Source organism: Mobula hypostoma, chromosome 22, assembly GCF_963921235.1.
Source record: "Mobula hypostoma chromosome 22, sMobHyp1.1, whole genome shotgun sequence".
NCBI classification, from domain to species: domain Eukaryota; kingdom Metazoa; phylum Chordata; class Chondrichthyes; order Myliobatiformes; family Myliobatidae; genus Mobula; species Mobula hypostoma.
This window is the reverse complement of record NC_086118.1, coordinates 4,500,732-4,521,958: the sequence shown is the minus strand read 5'-3', so window position 1 is coordinate 4,521,958 and position 21,227 is coordinate 4,500,732. Positions and strand designations below refer to the sequence as shown.

At 44.2% G+C, this 21,227-nt stretch overlaps 1 protein-coding gene across 1 annotated transcript in view; it reads right to left on the bottom strand.

The window, feature by feature from the left end:
- The window catches only part of pkd1b (polycystic kidney disease 1b), a 185,209-nt gene that overhangs the window by 17,270 nt on the left and 146,712 nt on the right, over window positions 1-21,227 (bottom strand). The window contains 1 exon segment of the mRNA XM_063030962.1: window positions 3,634-3,775. Within this exon segment, the coding sequence (XP_062887032.1) occupies window positions 3,634-3,775 (142 nt within the window).

Genomic DNA, 21,227 nt, shown 5'->3' with positions numbered 1-21,227 from the left:
TAAAGGTTTTCTGCCTCTGTGCTTGTCTTTACTGTGGAATACGTTGAAACTTTATAGTGACCCTACTTACAGTAAATTGTAAGTACAGGGTGACATCATGAACTTAGAAAAGTATAGATGGGTTCCAATAGTGCAACTAAATCACAATTATGGAACTTTCTCAGTAGGATAAGTGTTTCTGATGAAGCACATGTAGAAAACAGTGACCTAATAGGATTAAAAGTACTTCCCCAATGCTCCAAACAGAACTCTAACCCCACCAGCAGCTTCCAGACTTGGTTGCCTCTTCTGCCATACCACCAAAGCTTCACGGATCCCTTCCTCCAAATAATCAGAACATTCATTAAGATTCTCATTTCTCAAATCTCAGCAGGACCCTGCAGTGGACAGCATACCACCAGGTCTGGGACCAACTCCTCCACACATCTTCAGGGGTAAAGTCTGCAACCACTCCCCCCCCACAGACAGTTCTCAGACTAGGTGTCCTTATGCTTAGCACACCTGGGTCACCAATTGGAACCTCACCCCTGGCAGCCCACTGACCTGTTGCTGAGAGAACTCTAAGCCAGGTCTATTGTGTACTGAAACAATTGTCTCCTGGAACCCCACACCTTATCAGAGCCCCACACATCTCTGCTCTTAGGACTTACCAATTTACTCTAGCTAACTAAATAATAAATATTCCTTTAGTTAAAAAAAAGTTACTCACTTTGCATCAATCCAACCATTCTGGTTCAAGTCCTCCAAAATTGCTCTGCTTACTTCGGAATTATTCCCAAGCTCCAGAGTATATCCATCACTGCTGTGGGTCGCCCCCTCTCGAGTGGACCATCGACTGTAGAGCACAGGAGCAGACGTTTCACTCACTGCTTGTTTCCAGTTAATGTTTTGTGACTTATTGTTCATCAGCGACTATAGTATCACGTAACATCACTGCGTTTTCCTTTATTTACAGTCACTATCTGGCAATGACTTTTTGGGGTATACTTTTCATTATAACAAATAGCGTATCCTTTTCCATTTAGAGAGTACTACATCTAAAATTCCATAGTGCAGTTTCAGCCAACTTTTTCTATTTAAAAATTACTTCATAAAATGTATTCTAGGAAGGCTTTGAGAGATACAGTGCTCCTTGCCCACTGGTCACTCAGAATTATTCAAAACGTTTACTCCATCCTCCCTGGAGCTGAGCAATACTGCTTCCCAAAAATTCAGCAAGAAGCTGATGATGAGATCTGCATTCCAGAGCCAACTCACTGAGGCGAGGGAAAAAAAGGAATGAATCCTTAACCAGGAGGGCATTAAATAAATTGGATGCGCGAACTCTGGAAGTCTGGGTGCACTCATGTCTGGTACAGAGTTTGGCTGCCTATTCAGTGTTCCAACACTGCCAGCTAAACATGGGATAAAATCTCAGCAATTCTTCCTTGCAACTGAAAACTGACTCAATGACACTGATTTTTATTACACCTCCACTGGCCTCTCAAAGTATAATGCTGTTGAAGATGGGAAGTGCATGAGGCTGCTGGTTTCATCTACTTTGAACCTTGACCCTACTTCATTTCGGCCTAAACTTAGCAAGGTCAGGACTGGCAGTGCTCTGGGTACACTGATACCCTGCTTTGCACTGCCTCACAGAGTGCTAATTTGATTCAGCAGCCTATCTCCATTCCCAACACTCACAGATTGTATTTTACAACAGGTATCTATTCAGGCTGTGTGTTTCTCAAGCCGGAGACTCAGCTGGCATTTGCTGAACAAAGGCTTATTTTGGAGAGGCTACCACACAGGGTGACGTCCAGGTAGTTGGTATAAGTAGTGTAAACTCCCTGCTGGTTGTGTTGGAAGTTGCTGTCTCTCCAGCTCTTTCTAGCTCAGACATTTCTCTCTGTATTAGGCCCAACTGAGCTTGACGAAAAGAGACTATAGGATTGCAGTGGTCTGCCTGCAGACGGAGCAGATACTGCCCATGCTCAGCTCACCCTACCAGACAGAGTGACCTCACAATGCCAACCCCTCCACTCTGAGCCTCATCTGATTCAGTGCTGGGTCTGCCCCAACATCAGAATAAGAAACGTATGTATTATTACTGTCATATATGGCATTAAATTTGTTATGTTGTGGCAGGAGTACAGTGCAAAGACGAAGTTTCAAAATAAATTAACAATGCTAAAAAGGCATAAACGCGGTGACGGTTCATGGGTTTGGACGGCTGTAGGCCGGCAGCATGGCGACACACCGGTCACTCTTCAGGGATAGTGAGAGTCAGTAATGATGGATGCTACCTTCTTGCAGATGTCCTCGTCAGCCGGGAGGATTGTGGTCATGATGGATCTGGCTCAATCTACAACCCTCTGCAGCCTCTCGCAATCCTGTGCGTTGGAGTTCCCATAACCAGCAGTGATACAACGGGTAGGATGTTCTCCACCATTCTCCACACAAATTCACAAGAGATCTTGGGGACGGTCCAAATATCCTCAAATTCTAGCAAGCCTTCAATGTGTTGGGCCCCCTCTGAGATGTTGATGCCCGGAAAGGACCTCACTGTTTCACCCTTTACTCCTCAATTGAGCACTGGTGTATGTTCTCCTGATTTTCACTTCCTGAAATCCACAATCAGTTCCTCGGTTTTAGTGATGATGAGTGTGAGGTTGTTGCGACAGTACTCAACCAGCCAACCTATCTCACTCCTTGTGGTCATAAGACATTAAGACATAGGAGCAGAATTACACTGTTCAGCTCATCAAGTCTGCTCCACTGTTCCATTACAGCTGATTTATTATCCCTCTCAACCCCATTCTCTTGCCTCCTCCTGATAACCTTTGATGTACCCAATGACTTGGCCTACACAGCCATCTGTGGCAATGAATTCCATAGCGTCAACACCCTCTGGCTAAAGAAGCTCTCCATCTTTGTTCTAAATGGACACCTGTCTATTTTGAGGCTGTGTCTCCTGGTCCTAGACTCCCCCACTACTGAAAACGTCTCAATCATACTCTTATCTAGGTCTTTCAATATTTGATAGGTTTCAAAGACATACCCGTCATTTCTCTGACCTCCAGTGAGTACAGGTCCAGAGCCTTCAAATGCTCCTCACATGTTAACCCATTCATTACTGGAATAATTCTCATGAACCTCTCCTGGACCCACTCCAGTGCCAGCACATTTTTTCTTAGATAAGGGTAATCTTTGATTCCATCAACTGCAGTGCCATGGGTGAAATTATAGATGGTATCTGAGTTGTGCTTAGCCACACAGTCATGAGCGAGGAAGTACAGCAGTGGATTAAGCATGCACCTCTAAGGTGTGCCTGCCTTGGTGGTCAGTGATTACTGATCTTCACTCACTGTGGTCTTAGCAGTCCATGGTTAATGGTGGGAGAGGGTGTATGTGGAGTAGGGTTGGCACCAGGATCCCACCAGTAATGTCAGTAATGCAGCTCCCTGGATACAATGTTATAACAATCCCCTTTAGTGCCGATTTGTTCTGCGTTCTCGTTCCTAGCCCGCTCGACATCCTATGCACTGTCAACTCCAGTGTACACCAAGGGAATTTTAGGATTATGTGATTGGAAAAATACAGATAGGGCATACAAAAATCAGCAGTACCATCAATAGTAATATCTACTCTTACCCAGCAGAGTCATCCGACGAATAAACCCAACTGCGATTGGTACTCCTGGCCATTGCTTTGTCTCTCAGTAGGTTATAATGGCTGTAGGTAACTCCAGGACAAACGCCAGGGATTAGCCTGTAAACCCATGAGCACCAATATCCTGAAACAGGTACACACAGAGAGTTAGACATTTATACCTTTGTGACCGCTGAGTGTTTATATGATAGTGATAGTATATCTTTGTAAAATGGAAAGAAAATTGCTGAGTCTGAAATTTATGTTAACAGGAAGTATGTAGTAGGAAAGGGGTATCGGGTATGATTGCTTAATCGGAAGAACCTACTCAAGGTATTGCTTGTTTTTGGAGGCTCTGATTCACATTCACAGAGCCTTTAAAGTCTTCACTCTGTAGCTCCAGCAGAGCTCCAGTTCAAAGGTCATACTACAAAGTAAAATCAGTTCCTTCAGACTTGGACATACAGATTATATTGCACCTCTTAGTAGAGATGTAATAAACCCATAAAACCGTTAACTACTTGCATAGACAATTATTCATGATTATACATAAGCAAATTTATCTACATAAATTTTCTAAAAAAACTACCTTTTTTGTTTACTGGTCCCTTAAGTGCAAGCTAAATTTAAAAACCTTGTCAATCACTTTTCCTCACTGACCTCATACACATGTTCTCACATCCTTTTCTACAATTAAAGATTCAAAGTACATTTATTATCAAAATATGTATGCAGTATACAACTCTGAGTTTCATCTTCCCACAGACAGCCACGATCCAAAGAAAACCATGTAACCCATTCAATAAAAAACATCAAACCCCGAACACAAAAAACAAAAAGAACAAATTGTGCCAATGACAAAAAATGAGTGACAAAAACAGAATATAAAACATCAAATCACTAAGTCATCAAAACAGTCCAGGAATGTTCAGTTTCAGTTCAGTATTATAATAATTTTTATATCTATGAACACAGTGCATCACATATTATGTAACATAAGACATGGGAGCAGAATTAGGCCATCTGGCCCATCGAGTCTGCTCCACCATTCAATCATGACTGATCCTTTTTTCTATCTCCTCCTCAACCTGAGCTCCCGGCCTTCTCCCCATAACCTTTGATGCCATGTCCAATCAAGAATCTATCAATTTCTGCCTTAAATACACCCAACAACCTGGCCTCCACAGTTGCATGTGGTAACAAATTCCACAAATTCACCACCCTCTGGCTAAAGAAGTTTCTTCGCATCTCTGTTTTGAAAGGGTGCCCCTCTATCCTGACACTATGCCCTCTTGTCCTAGACTCTCCCACCATGGGAAACATCCTTTCCACATCTACTTTGTCTAGACCTTTCAACATTCGAAAAGTTTCGATAAGATCCCCCCTCATCCTTCTGAGTTCCAGTGAGTACAGACCCAGAGCTATCAAATGTTCCTTGTATGATAACCCTTTCATTCCTGGATTCATCTTTGTGAACCTCCTCTGAACCCTCTCCAATGCCAGCACATCTTTTCTAAGATGAGGGGCCCAAAACTGTTCACAATATTCAAGGTGAGGCCTCACCAGTGCCTTATAAAGCCTCAGCATCACATCCTTGCTCTTGTATTCTAGACCTCTTGAAATGACTGCTAACATGGCATTTGCCTTCCTCACCACTGATTCGACCGGCAAGTTAACCTTCAGGGTGGTTTGCACAAGGACTCCCAAGACCCTCGGCATCTCAGATTCCTGGATTTTCTCCCATTCAGAAAATAGTCTGCACATATATTTCTACTACCAAAAGTGCATGACTATTGTGACGGGATCTTAAGTTTTATTTGTTATGGACTATGCCTTTAAGGAGAGAAAGAGAATCGAGTTGGACTTATGGACTCTGTTGGATTTCTACTTGTCTACAAAATTGCTTGGTTGCTATGGTGACCAACTCGTTTACATTTCTCTGCAGCAAAATGAATTTATACAAGGACACTACAGAACTGCTGTCAGCCTCTGGGTTGCCACTGTGAAAGAGCGGTGGAGTTATTTGATGGACTATCAATTGTTTATACAGTTCGCGGCTTGTTTTGAATAAGCAAGGTCAGATGATTTTCACACAGACACACAGTTCAGAGTCAAGATGGATTCGGTCAATGGAAGACACCAGTGAGTCGGTCGCTGGTTTAAACTTGCAGCAGCCCAAAAGAGATCGATCCAGAGTATTGATAAATGACTCTCATAAGTTGCTGCATCCGGAAGCAGTTGCAGAGAGGGGAGAGAAAGGTTTGAAACAGAAGAAACCTAGTGACAAAGAGGTCACTGTTTGGACTTTGTCCAAGTAGCCCGTAAGGGGTGAGTTTGATTCCATTCGAATACGAAGGTGTGATTGTCACATAGTTGATCCACAGGACTGGGTTCTCTGGTGAGGGGAAAACCTTTGTGAATACCACATGTGTGTTACTCTTTGGGTGTGGTAGTTCACTGAAGAAAGGCATCCCCGTGGCAAATCACTGTTGGAGTTATTTTGTACGTCATGGAACTGGATAAGCGGCTATCACGTTGTGTGTTTGGGGTAACCACAGGGAATCTACTGGTGTGTCTACCCTTGCCTGGGTGGTGGTTCCCTGGAAGGGGGTCCCCTTTGTGATAAGCTACTGTTGGTGATAATCCCTACGTGGATTCTGTTTGAGTATCCTGCGGCCACCACTTTGGGATGTCCCGTAGCTGAATTTGGATGTGGTACCACTTGTGTTGAAAGGATATTCATTGAAGATCACTGCTGGTGATACTTTATGCGTGGAGTGGAACAACTTCGGAGATAAAACCTACTGCTATTGTTATTTTGTATTGCTGTCGTGGAATCTGTGGAATATCAACGTAATTGCCTTCTCACAATATTTGCCAACCTGAGCATTGAACTGAACTTTCTTACATACCATTGTAAGATTGTAACTCTTGCCACCTGAGCTTGAGTAAGTTTGGGAACTTTATCTATACCCCTATACATGCATAACACTGCTAACTTTTGATCACCTGGTTAAGTTACTATGTTTAGTGGAAGGAAGGAAATTGCCTTTTTAAACTCACGGGGAGCATAGTCCAGCAACTTTTTTTTGTTGATGTTTCTGTAGCAGGCAATTTCTTTTTTACGAGGTCGAGTTGCTAGCTTGACGCTCAACCCAGCACGGATGGAAAGCGTGCCAGGGGAGCCGGCTGAGTTCGAACTCGGGAGCCTTCGCTCCGAAGTCCGGCGCTGATGCTACCACGCCACCAGCCAGCAGACTATATTTAGTAGTTACTAATAAAGATAATGGATTTTAACATCAAAACCAGACGCCTGGTGTTTTCTATTGTTGCTGATACTTTTACAGGCTACGTGATACTACATTTTCCAACATTGTATTTTGTTTGCCACTTTCTTGCCCATTTTCCTAATCTGTCCTTGTCCTTCTGCATCCTACTCGTTTCCTCAACACTACCTGCCCCTCCACCAATCTTCGTATCACCTGCAAACCTGGCAACAAAGCCATCTATTCCATCTAAATCATTGATATTCAGCATAAAAAGAAATGGTCCCAACCCCAACCCCTGTGAAACACCACTAGTCACTGGCAGCCAACCAGAAAGTGAGGCAGGAGAAATAATAACGGGGGACAAGGAGATGGCTGATGAACTAAATGAGTATTTTGCGTCAGTCTTCACTGTGGAAGACACTAGCAGTATGCCTGATGTTGTGTGTGAAGGAAGAGAAGTGAGTGCAGTTACTATTACAAGGGAGAAGATAGTCAAAAAGCTGAAAGACCTAAAGGTACATAAGTCACCCAGACAAGACGAACTGCACCCTAGGGTTCTGAAAGCGGTAGCAGTAGAGATTGTGGAGATTAATTAGAAATCATCTTTCAAAAATCATTGGACTCCAGCATGGTGCCTCCTACCAATCAGCGAATGCTCCAACCGTGATAGTAACTTTCCTGTAATTCCATGGCTCTTAACTTGGTAAGCAGCCTGACGTGTGGCACCTTGTCAAAGGCCTTCTGAAAATCTAAATACTGTATACAACATCCACTGCCTCCCCTTTATCTAACCTACTTGTAGTCTCTTCAAAGAACTACAACAGGTTCTTCAGGCAGGACTTTCCCTGAGGAAAACCATGCTGACTTTATCCGATCTTGTCCTGTGTCACCAAGTACTCCATCACCTTGTCCTTAACAATTGACTCTAACATCTTTCGAACCGCTGAGGTCAGGCTAACTGGTCTATAATTTTCTTTCTGCTGCCTTCCTCCTTTCTTAAAGAGTGGAGTGACATTTACAATTTTTCAGTCCTCTGGCACCATGTCAGAGTCCAATGATTTTTGAAAGATAATTTCTAATGCCTCTGCAACCCTAGGATGCAGTTCATCTGGTCTGAGTGACTTATGTACCTTTAGGTCTTTCAGCTTCTTGAGCACCTTCTCCCTTGTAATAGTAACTGAACTCACTTGTCTTCCTCCACACATATCAGCCCTACTGCTAGTGTCTTTCACAGTGAAGACTGACGTAGAATACTCATTTAGTTCATCAGCCATCTCCTTGTCCCTCATTATTTCTCCTGCCTTATTTTCTAGAGGTCCTATATCCACTCTCATTTCTCTTTTATTTTTAACATACTTGAAAAAACCTTTACTATCCACTTTGATATTATTTCCTAGCTTGCTTTCATTTTTCATCTTTTCCCTTCTAATGATTTTTTTAGTTGCTCTTTATAGGTTTTTAAAAGCTTCCCAATCCTCTATCTTCCCACTAATTTTTGCTTCTTTGTATGCCTTTTCTTTTGCTTTAATAGTTACTTCGACTTCCCTTGTCAGCCATGGTTATACTATTTTACCATTTGAGTATTTCTTCATTTTTGGAAAACACCTGTCCTGCACCTTCCTCATCTTCCCCAGAAACTCACGCCATTGCTGTTCTGCTGTCGTCCCTGCCAACAGCTCCTTCCAATTTACTTTGCCAACACGTCTCTCATACCACTGTAATTTTCCGTACTCCACTGAAATACTGCTACATCAGACTTTACTTTTTCCCTCTCAAATTTCAAGTTGAACTCAATCATATTATGATCACTGGTTCCTAAGGGTTCTTTTACCTTAAGCTCTCTAAATTCTCTTTTCAGGACCTCATTGCTTTTCCCTCCTATGTCACTGGTACCAATATGTACCAAGACATCTGGCTGCTCCCCTTCCCTCTCCAAAATGTTGTGGACGTGATCTGAGACATCACTGACCCTGGCACCTGGGAGGCAACATACCATCCGGGTGTCCCATTCACGTCCACAGAATCTCCTGTCTGTTCCCCTCACTATCGAGTCCCCTATCACTACCGTTCCCTTCTTCTCTCTCTTTCCCCTCTGCATCACAGACTCATGCTTGGTGCCTGTAACCCGGTCGCTGTGGCATTCTCCCGGGAGGTCATCCCCCATAAAAGAATCAAAGCAGTAAGCTTGTTTCTGAGGGGAATGGCGACGGGGATGCTCTGCTCTAACTGCCTATTTCCATTTCTCCTGACAGTCACCCAGCTACTCGACTCCTGCAACTTCAGGGTGACTATTTCCCTGTAACTTCCGTCAATTATATCCTCACTCTCCCGTACAAGCCAAAGGTCATCCAGTTGCTGCTCCAGATCCCTAACACGGTCTTCAGGAGCTGTAGCGGGATACGCTTCACGCTGACGTAGTTCCCCAGGAGACTCTGGGTCTCCCAGTTCTCCAACATCCGGCACGAAGAGCACAACACAGCCATTTAAATGGCACAGTAAAAGAGGGGAAAAAAAACAAAAAGGAAACCTTAACAGACGCTTTACACGGACCTGACACATCTTCCTGGTTGAAGCTTCCTTTGAGCCAAAGCCTGTCAATTCTTCTCTCACCACTGGCCTACTCCTGTACGATGCAATCCGCTTATCCCTTCTGTACTATTATTTAGATTGTAAAGCTCTGTTGTCGCCACTGATAGGACACGTACAATGGACAAGTGCTCTCGAAGCTCCCTTTTTAAATAACAACCGCCAACCTGTGAGAAATCCCTCTTGGTAGAGCTCTGTTGACACTTTGAAGACACTGAGATCTTCCTCAAAGCTATTGCCTATCATTTTTCACTCAGTACCGTCTCGTATCACTACAATGGTTCCTGCAGCTATTGTCCTGAAACTTTAATGGATTGTTCTTTTTCCTTTAATCAAACAATAATGGGACCTTCCTCTAAATTCTTGCTATTGATGTTTCTAAGTCGCATTGTTTTAATATTGCTGTCATTCTCAGTTAACGGTTTTGACTCAGGCCACAGGAAAGATTGTCCTTCACTGCTGTCGGGTTCAGAATATCTTTCCCTCTGAGCCATCTCACCCCAGTCTGATTTGGGAACCAGCTTGTTACTTTGCTTCATACATCAAAGTTGCTGGTGAACGCAGCAGGCCAAGCAGCATCTATAGGAAGAGGCGCAGTCGACGTTTCAGGCCGAGACCCTTCGTCAGGACTAACTGAAGGAAGAGTGAGTAAGGGATTTGAAAGCTGGAGGGGGAGGGGGAGATGCAAAATGATAGGAGAAGACAGGAGGGGGAGGGATAGAGCCAAGAGCTGGACAGGTGATTGGCAAAAGGGGATACGAGAGGATCATGGGACAGGAGGTCCGGGAAGAAAGACAAGGGGGGGGGGTGACCCAGAGGATGGGCAAGAGGTATATCCAGAGGGACAGAGGGAGAAAAAGGAGAGTGAGAGAAAGAATGTGTGCATAAAAATGAGTAACAGATGGTGTACGAGGGGAAGGTGGGGCCTTAGCGGAAGTTAGAGAAGTCGATGTTCATGCCATCAGGTTGGAGGCTACCCAGACGGAATATAAGGTGTTGTTCCTCCAACCTGAGTGTGGCTTCATCTTTACAGTAGAGGAGGCCGTGGATAGACATGTCAGAGTGGGAATGGGATGTGGAATTAAAATGTGTGGCCACTGGGAGATCCTGCTTTCTCTGGCGGACAGAGCGTAGATGTTCAGCAAAGCGGTCTCCCAGTCTGCGTCGGGTCTCACCAATATATAAAAGGCCACATCAGGAGCACCAGACGCAGTATATCACCCGTATGGGTCCCAGCTATGCCTGCCTTTTTGTTGGGTTTGTGGAACAATCTATGTTCCGTGCCTATTCTGGTATCTGTCCCCCACTTTTCCTTCGCTACATCGACGACTGCATTGGCGCTGCTTCCTGCACGCATGTAGAACTCGTTGACTTTATTAAGTTTGCCTCCAACTTTCACCCTGCCCTCAAGTTTACCTGGTCCATTTCTGACACCTCCCTCCCCTTTCTAGATCTTTCTGTCTCTGTCTCTGGAGACAGCTTATCCACTGATGTCTACTATAAGCCTACTGACTCTCACAGCTATCTGGACTATTCCTCTTCTCACCCTGTCTCTTGCAAAAACGCCATCCCCTTCTTGCAATTCCTCCGTCTCCGCCGCATCTGCTCTCAGGATAAGGCTTTTCATTCTAGGACGAGGGAGATGTCTTCATTTTTTAAAGAAAGGGGCTTCCCTTCCTCCACTATCAACTCTGCTCTTAAACGCATCTCCCCCATTTCACGTACATCTGCTCTCACTCCATCCTCCCACCACCCCACTAGGAATAGGGTTCCCCTGGTCCTCACCTACCACCCCACCAGCCTCCGGGTCCAACATATTATTCTCCATAACTTCCGCCACCTCCAATGGGATCCCACCACTAAGCACATCTTCCTCTCCCCCCCTCTCTCTGCATTCCGCAGGGATCGCTCCCTACACAACTCCCTTGTCCATTCGTCCCCCCCATCCCTCCCCACTGATCTCCCTCCTGGCACTTAGCCGTGTAAGCGGAACAAGTGCTACACATGCCCTTACACTTCCTCCCTTACCACCATTCAGGGCCCCAAACAGTCCTTCCAGGTGAGGCATCACTTCACCTGTGAGTCGACTGGGGTGATATACTGCATCCGGTGCTCCTGATGTGGCCTTTTATATATTGGTGAAACGCGACACAGACTGGGAGACCACTTTGCTGAACATCTACGCTCTGTCCGCCAGAGAAAGCAGGATCTCCCAGTGGCCACACATTTTAATTCCACATCCCATTCCCATTCTGACATGTCTATCCACGGCCTCCTCTACTGTAAAGATGAAGCCACACTCAGGTTGGAGGAACAACACCTTATATTCCGTCTGGGTAGCCTCCAACCTGATGGCATGAACATTGACTTCTCTAACTTCCGCTAGGCCCCACCTCCCCCTCGTACCCCATCTGTTACTCATTTTTATGCACACATTCTTTCTCTCACTCTCCTTTTTCTCCCTCTGTCCCTCTGGATATACCTCTTGCCCATCCTCTGGGTCACCCCCCCCCCTTGTCTTTCTTCCCGGACCTCCTGTCCCATGATCCTCTCGTATCCCCTTTTGCCTATCACCTGTCCAGCTCTCGGCTCTATCCCTCCCCCTCCTGTCTTCTCCTATCATTTTGCATCTCCCCCTCCCCCTCCAGCTTTCAAATCCTTTACTCACTCTTCCTTCAGTTAGTCCTGACGAAGGGTATCGGCCTGAAACGTCGACTGCGCCTCTTCCTATAGATGCTGCTTGGCCTGCTGCGTTCACCAGCAACTTTGATGTATGTTGCTTGAATTTCCAGCATCTGCAGAATTCCTGTTGTTTTTGTTACTTTGCTTTGCAGGTTTCTTTCTCAACAGTGGTCTTTTTCTCATCTACCAAAATATCACTGCCATCGTGCAGCCACAATGTTTCACTTTGACCCACAGTGAAATATAAACATAGTCAGCCCACTTGGATATCCAGACAAGAGTACTGTAAGTCCAATGACTCGTGAAGAATACCCTCAACGTACCTCTCCCCATCTCTGAAGAATTATTCCTTGTATTATAGCGGTGCTTTACCCACCAATTTACCCACCACTGACGTCAAACTCACAGTCTGATCATTGCCAGGTTTACTCTTAAAACCCTTTTTAAACAATGGATGCACATGAGCAATATGCCAATCCTCCGGCACCATCCCTGTTTCTAATGACATTTAAAATATTTCTGTCAGAGACCCTGCTATTTCCACACTAACTTCCTTCAAAGTCCTAGGGAATATCCTGTCAGGGCCTGGAGACTTATACACCTTTATATTCCTTAAGAGCGCCAGTACTTCCTCTTCTTTAATCATCATAACTTCCATAACTACCCTATTTGTTTCCCTTACCTTACTCAATTCAATATCCTTCTCCTTAGTGAATACCAAAGAGAAGAAATTGTTCAAAATCTCCCCCATCTCTTTTGGCTCCACACATAGCCATCCACTCTGATTCTGCAAGGGATCAATTTTATCCCTCACTATCCTTTTGCTATTAATATAACTGTAGAAACCCTTTGGATTTATTTTCACCTTACTTGCCAAAGCAGCTTCGTATAGAAACATAGAAACATAGAAAATAGGTGCAGGAGTAGGCCATTCGGCCCTTCGAGCCTGCACCGCCATTTATTATGATCATGGCTGATCATCCAACTCAGAACCCAGCCTTCCCTCCATACCCCCTGACCCCTGTAGCCACAAGGGCCATATCTAACTTCCTTTTAAACATAGCTAATGAACTGGCCTCAACAGTTTGCTGTGGCAGAGAATTCCACAGATTCACCACTCTCTGTGTAAAGAAGTTTTTCCTAATCTCGGTCCTAAAAGGCTTCCCCTCTATCCTCAAACTGTGACCCCTCGTTCTGGACCTCCCCAACATCGGGAACAATCTTCCCGCATCTAGCCTGTCCAATCCCTTTAGGATCTTATACGTTTCAATCAGATCCCCCCTCAATCTTCTAAATTCCAACGAGTACAAGCCCAGTTCATCCAGTCTTTCTTCATATGAAAGACCTGCCATCCCAGGAATCAATCTGGTGAACCTTCTTTGTACTCCCTCTATGGCAAAGATGTCTTTCCTCAGATTAGGGGACCAAAACTGCACACAATACTCCAGGTGTGGTCTCACCAAGGCCTTATACAACTGCAGTAGTACCTCCCTGCTCCTGTACTCGAATCCTCTCGCTATAAATGCCAGCATACCGTTCGCCTTTTTCACCGCCTGCTGTACCTGCATGCCCACTTTCAATGACTGGTGTATAATGACACCCAGGTCTCGTTGCACCTCCCCTTTTCCTAATCGGCCACCATTCAGATAATAATCTGTTTTCCTATTTTTGCCACCAAAGTGGATAACTTCACATTTATCCACATTAAATTGCATCTGCCATGAGTTTGCCCACTCACCCAACCTATCCAAGTCACCCTGCATCCTCTTAGCATCCTCCTCACTGCGAACACTGCCACCCAGCTTCGTGTCATCCGCAAACTTGGAGATGTTGCATTTAATTCCCTCATCCAAGTCATTAATATATAGTATCTTCTTTTAGCTTTTCTAATTTCTTTCTTAAGATTCTTCTTACATTCTTTATATTCCTTGAGCACCTCATTTACTCCAAGCTGCCTATATTTATTGTAGATCTCTCTCTTATTCCGAACCAAGTTTCCAATATCCCTTGAAATCCATGGCTCTCTCAAACTTTTAACCTTTCCTTTCAACCTAACAGGAACATAAAGATTTCGTACCCTCAAAATTTCACCTTTAAATGACCTCCATTTCTCTACTACATCCTTCCCATAAAACAAATTGTTCCAATCCACTCCTTCTAAATCCTTTCGCATCTCTTCAAAGTTAGCCTTTCTCCAATCAAAAATCTCAACCCTAGGTCCAGTCCTATCCTTCTCCATAATTATATTGAAACTAATGGCATTGTGATCACTGGACCCGAAGTGCTCTCCAAAACATACTTCCGTCACCTGCTCTATCTCATTCCCTAACAGGAGACCCAACACTGTCCCTTCTCTAGTTAGTACCTCTGCAAAAAACTATCTCGCACACATTTTACAAACTCCAAACCATCCAGCCCTTCTACAGAATGGGCTTCCTAGTCTATGTGTGGAAAATCAAAATCTTCCACAATCACAGCCTTGTGCTTACTACAAATATCTGCTATCTCCTTACAAACTTGCTCCTCCAGTTCTCAGTCCCCATTAGGTGGTCTACAATACACCCCTATAAGCGTCACAACGCCTTTCCCATTACTCAATTCCACCCAAATAGCCTCCCTAGACGAGTCCACTAATCTATCCTGCCAGAGCACCACTGTTATATTTTCTCTGACAAGCAATGCAACACCACCCCCTCTTGCCCCTCCGATTCTATCACACCTGAAGCAACGAAATCCCGGAATATTTAGTTGCCAATCACACCCCTCCTGCAACCACGTGTCACTGATAGCTACAACATCATATTTCCAGGTATCAATCCATGCTCTAAGCTCATCCACCTTTCTTACAATGCTCCTAGCATTAAAATAGATGCATTTAAGAAACTCTCCACCTCTTACTCTCTGTTTATCCTTAATGGAGCAAACAACTTTGTTATCTTTTTCTTCCTTCTCCCCTACATCTTCGGTCTGAGGGCTCCTGATCTCTGTCCCCTGCCTATCCTCCCTCACACACTGTCTACTAGCTTTCTCTATTTGTGAACTAACCTCCTCTCTCCTAGTCTCTTTAATTTGATTCCCACCCCCCGCAACCATTCTAGTTTAAAGTCACCACAGTAGTCTTCGCAAATCTCCCTGCCAGGATATTGGTCCCCCTAGGATTCAAGTGCAACCTGTCCTTTTTGTACAGGTTACACCTGCGCCAAAAGAGGTTCCAATGATCCAAAAACTTGAATCCCTGCCCCCTGCTCCAATCCCTCAGCCACACATTTATCCTCCACCTCACTGCATTCCTACTCTCACTGTCGCGTGGCACAGGCAGTAATCCCGAGATTACTACCTTTGCGGTCCTTCTTCTCAACTCCCTTCCTAACTCCCTATATTCTCCTTTCAGGACCTCTTCCCTTTTCCTATCTATGTCATTGGTACCTATATGTACCCCGACCTCTGGCTCCTCACCCTCCCACTTCAGGATATCTTGGACGCGATCAGAAACATCCCAGACCCTGGCACCAGGGAGGCAAACTACCATCTGGGTCTCCGGACTGCGTGCACAGAATCACCTATCTGACCCCCTTACTATCGAGTCCCCTATTACAACTGTCCTCCTCTTTCTTTCTCTACCCTTCTGAGCTACAGGGCCGGACTCTGTGCCAGAGGCACGGCCACTGTCGCTTCCCCTAGGTAAGCTATCCCCCGCAAATGTACTCAAACAGAAGTCAAGGGGCAAACCTTCTTCGCCTCGCCCATTTCTGCCTAAACCCGTTGAGCCAAAGCCCTTAAGCCCTCACTCTGCTCCCAGCTCACTCTGCAGCCCGCAAACGACACTCCCCACTGTCTAATGCTGTATTCCTTTTAAATCTTCCGTGCTGGGGGAGCATCACGTGATGGTGTGGGATTGAGACATGTAAATCCAGCTCTCCCATAAAAAATCAGCAAAGTACTGTTTAAACAAAGTAAAGTTAATAAATACTTCCGGAAAACTACTTATAAACTTCGTAAGACTACTCTACGATATGCCTCGTAAACCGCAACAGAAGAAGTCTGTTGTGAAGTCGCCGCGAGATGGGAAGAAAAAAGGGCCTACTGCAGCGATGGAGCCTCGGATTCAGGTTGGATCTCCTTCGGAGGAGACGCATTTTATCTCTGGTGTAGAAGAACAGGGATCAGTGGCGGCGGTAGCGGTCTCTCGGAAGAAGATGCTGGAATTGTGCATGCGCAAAGAAGTACGCATGCGCAAATCGACACAACTCAAACTACAAGAACCGACGGCCACTGCAACTGAAAGTGACTCAGAGTCAGAATTGGATATTGCAGGGAATACAGATGAAGAAGAGGAGGACTGGAAGAGACTGGAAGTAAAGGAGATGATGGAGACATAAGAGAGGCTTTATAGCAATTAACGGCTGAACTAAGAAAATTAAGAACAGAGCTTAGAGATGTGAAGATGTGCTATGATAAAGCTATGAAAAGACAGGATAAAATGGAGAAGAAACTTCAGAAGATGGAAAGAACAATGGAGCAGATTAACGATAGAGTGGAAAAAACAGAAAATGATGTGCTCATCTGGAACATGGCAAGAAATCGACTCTTGGAGAAAGTGGACGTGTTGGAAAATTTTAGTAGACGTAATAATATTAAAATTGTTGGTCTTAAAGAAGGTATAGAGGGAGATAATCCAATAGAATTTTTTTCAAAGGTGGATCCTGAAAACCTTGCAAATGAAAGAGGAAGACCGATCAATTGAAATTGAGCGGGTACATAGAGCTGTAAGACCAAAACCACAAGATGACCAATATCCACGATCAATTTTAATAAAATTCTTAAGATTTCGAGACAAAGAAAGGATTCTACAGGCGGCTGCCCAAGCTGCCAAGAAGAGAAAAGGGCCACTGATGATAGAAGGGAAGAAAATTTTTTTCTACCCTGACATAAGTTATGAACTTTTGAAGAAAAGGAAGAAATTTAATCCAGTGAAAAAAGCCCTATGGGATCACGGTTATCAATTTATATTGCGTTACCCTGCAACCTTTAAGATTTTTTTGCCTGGTGGAGAAAAAAGATTTTTTGATGATTACCGGAAAGCGGAGGAGTTTGTGCGAGATTCTTTGAATATTCACCAGATACAGGAACAAACCCAGGGGACCGAGATGGATTGAAGATGAGGACTGGATCAAGGATTATGCCTGTTGGACTTTTAGGCGGATGAATATATAAATATATTATTAATTATATGAGGGAGGGGAAGAAAGGTTAAAATTTGAGGAATATTAGCTGGGAATAATGACATTAATTTTTTTTATATATATACAATTTTTTGTTACGGGGGAGCTGGAAGAAACACTGTCTAATTGCTACGTTATTCATGTGTGCAAGTGTGGCAATAGCCACGACCCACACAATGGACGGGGGTAGTGTTGTGTATCTTATCATTCACAACATTAGTGGGGGAGGTATTTTGTTTTTTCTTTTTTTGTATCTTATCTATCTTTTTTTCTTTTTGCCTGGATGATTGGGAGGGAAACACATAGCAACATGATGAAGTTCAAAGAGATTCCCCAGAGAACTATGAGAGTTGAGAACCTAAGTAATGTTTTAGATTTTAAGAGATAAATATGAAACATTTTTGAATATTTGGAGCCCTTATTTACAGCTCCGATGATAAAGATCTTGGTTCCTTGAGGAAAGTAACAAATATATATTAAATTTATTTTTAATCCCATGGAGCATGTGCAAACCTTCCAATATTCAGGCGGTTCTCTTTTTTTTCTTTTTTCTCTTTCTCTTTAGGTAGGAGTATATATCGGGGGGGAGGGTTAAAAAGAAAAAAAAATCTTCCGTGCTTCACTGCCTGACATCACACGCCTGCGCAGTCCTGCCTCTCTGAACTACGATGAAAAAAACCGAAAAATTCAAAATGGCTTCCGCTGCACTCCTGCTCCGATTCTCAGACTTCCTTCTCCGAATTAAATCCAAATCAGGATTTCAGACCTTTTAAATCTTCTGTGCTTCACTGCCCGACGTCACATGCCTGCCCAGTCCTGCCTCTCTGAACTCCGATGAAAACAACAGAAAATTTCAAAATGGCTTCCGCTGCACTCCCGCTCCGATCCTCAGACTTCCTTCTCCGAATTAGTAAAATGGATTCAGCAGTGGCTGGATGGGAGACGCCAGAGAGTAGTGGTGAATAACTGTTTGTCAGATTGGAGGCCGGTACTGGTCTAGTGGTGTGCCTCAGGGATCTGTACTGGGTCCAATGTTGTTTGTCATATATATTAATGATCTGGATGATGGGGTGGTAAATTGGATTAGTAAGTATGCAGATGATACTAAGATAGGTGGAGTTGTGGATAATGAGGTGGGTTTTCAAATCTTGCAGAGAGATTTAGGCCAGTTAGAAGAGTGGGCTGAAAGATGGCAGATGGAGTTTAATGCTGATAAATGTGAGGTGCTACGATTTGGTAGGACTAACCAAAATAGGATATACATGGTAAATGGTAGGGCATTGAAGAATGCAGTAGAACAGAGGGATCTAGGAATAATGGTGCATAGTTCCCTGAAGGTGGAATCTCATGTGGATAGGGTGGTGAAGAAAGCTTTTGGTATGTTGGCCTTTATAAATCAGAGCATTGAGTATAGGAGTTGGGATGTAATGATGAAATTGTACAAGGCATTGGTAAGGCCAAATTTGGAGTACTGTGTACGGTTCTGGTCACCGAATTACAGGAAAGATGTCAACAAAAGAGAGAGAGAGTACAGAGAAGATTTACTAGAATGTTACCTAGGTTTCATCTCCCAAGTTACAGAGAAAGGTTGAATAAGTTTGGTTTTTATTCTTTGGAGCATAGAAGGTTGAGGGGGGACGTGATAGAAGTATTTAAAATTATGAGGGGGATTGATAGAGTTGACGTAGATAGACTTTTTCCATTGAGTGTGGGAGAGATTCAAACAAGAGGTCATGAGTTGAGAGTTAAAGGGCAAAAGTTTAGGGGTAACATGAGGGGGGAACTTCTTTACTCAGAGAGAGGTTGCTGTGTGGAACGAGCGTCCAACAGAAGTGGTTGAGGCAGGTTAAATGTTGTCATTTAAAGTTAAATTGGATAGATATATGAACAGGAAAGGAATGGAGGGTTATGGACCGAGTGTAGGTCGGTGGGACCAGGTGAGAGTAAGAGTTCGGCACAGACTAGAAGGGCCGAGATGGCCTGTTTCTGTGCTGTAATTGTTATGTTATATATTTTTTTCTACTCATTGAAAAATTGTCACCAGAGATATCATATTCTGTTCACTGTCGACAGCTCCATAACAGCTGTGGCTCTGTATCTTTTTTTAATATTCTTTCAAGGGATGTTAGGTGCCTATCCCTAGTTGCCTTAAGAAGGTGGTGTTGATCTGCGTTCTTGAACCATTACATCCCGTGAGATGTGGATACACCCAAATGTTGTGAGACCGAAAGTGCCCAGATTCTGATTCAACACAGGAATGGCAACATATTTCCAGGTCAGCACTGGTTTGGCAGTTATACTGAGGGTAACTTCCAGGCGGTGGTGTTCCAATGCTTTTGTTACCCTGCCCTTCTAGCTGGTTGTAAGTTAGGAGTTTAGCACTGTCTAGGAGTCTTGCTGAGTTGCTGCAGGTGATACAAACTGCTACAACTATCCACCAATAGTGGAGTGACTAATGGTTATGGATAGGATGCCTATCCAGTGGGCTGTTACGTCCCACATGGAGTTAGACTTCTTGAGCGTTGTTGAACTGCACCCATCCAGGCAAATGGAGAGTATTCCTTCACATTCCTGACTTGAGCCTAGTAAATGGTGGACAGGCTATGGGAAGTTAGGAGCCTAATTACTCACTGTAACCTTACTAGCCTCTGACCTGAACCTTCATTTGATCTTCTCTGCAACATCTGCAGCTTTAGCCAGACCACAGGCTTCCCTCATCCACTAAGGTCTCATGCTTAGCACCCTGTCTGGGTTTTTTTTAGCTTAAACTTCACATTCCGCATCCAATGGAATATTGTCAAACTCCATCTGCAATGCTGCTGGTACATCACTGCCTGAACCTCCTTCATCAGACCTGCACTCAGAGACAGAAATCCTCCTGTTATTGGAGCTCTCATCCCAGATTGCACCTTCTCTCACTGTCAAAGGTCATCAATGGTAACTAGAACTACTGTATTAGACGGCAACCTGGAACCCCGGTCTGCCAGTTTCCATCAACTGAGCATTTACTGCATTTCCCAAGGCCACCGAACCAGTGGTGGGACCAGGGCACCCCTGAAGTGTGAGTGTCTCCTGGAAATTCTCACTGTCTAGAGTTATAATCCTTCAAAAACAAAGCTCCTTCATTTGGATTACTTTATTCAATATACTGTATATGTCCATGACCTCTATGACCGCTCACAATGTATGTGAGGCACCTGATTCATCTGTCTCTCCATGTATGTGAGACGTCTGACTCGTCTCTCAATGTGAGACATCTGACTCATCTCTCAATGTATGTGAGACAGCTGACTTGTCTGTCTCTCAATGTATGAGAGCCGTCTGACTTGTCTCTCAATGTGTATGAGACATCTGATTCATCTGTCTCTCAATGTATGTGAGTCGCCTGATTCATCTGTCTCTCAATGTATGTGAGACGCCTGACTTGTCTTTCAATGTATGTGAGACGCCTGACCCATCTGTCTCTCAATGTATGTGAGATGTCTGACTCGTCTCTCAATGTGTGTGAGACATCTGACTTGTCTGTCTCTCAATATATGTGAGACACCTGACTCATCTACGTCTGCTTGCAACCCAACACCTCCTTCATGGATTAGAGCTCCCTCCACACCCCGTGTCTAAGTATTGTATCAGTTCAACAGGCTTTGCTCCACCTCAGTGAAGCACGGTTGAATCAGGTTACATGTCCTGGTCAACAATAGAACAACCCACCACAACATCCTGTCCTTACCACCCTACGCAGTTATGCAAGAAATACCAGTCAGTACTCTTGCTTCCAACTCCTCATTACCTAACCCTACTGTGTGAATAGTATCCACTGTGACTGTACTCTTGCGTC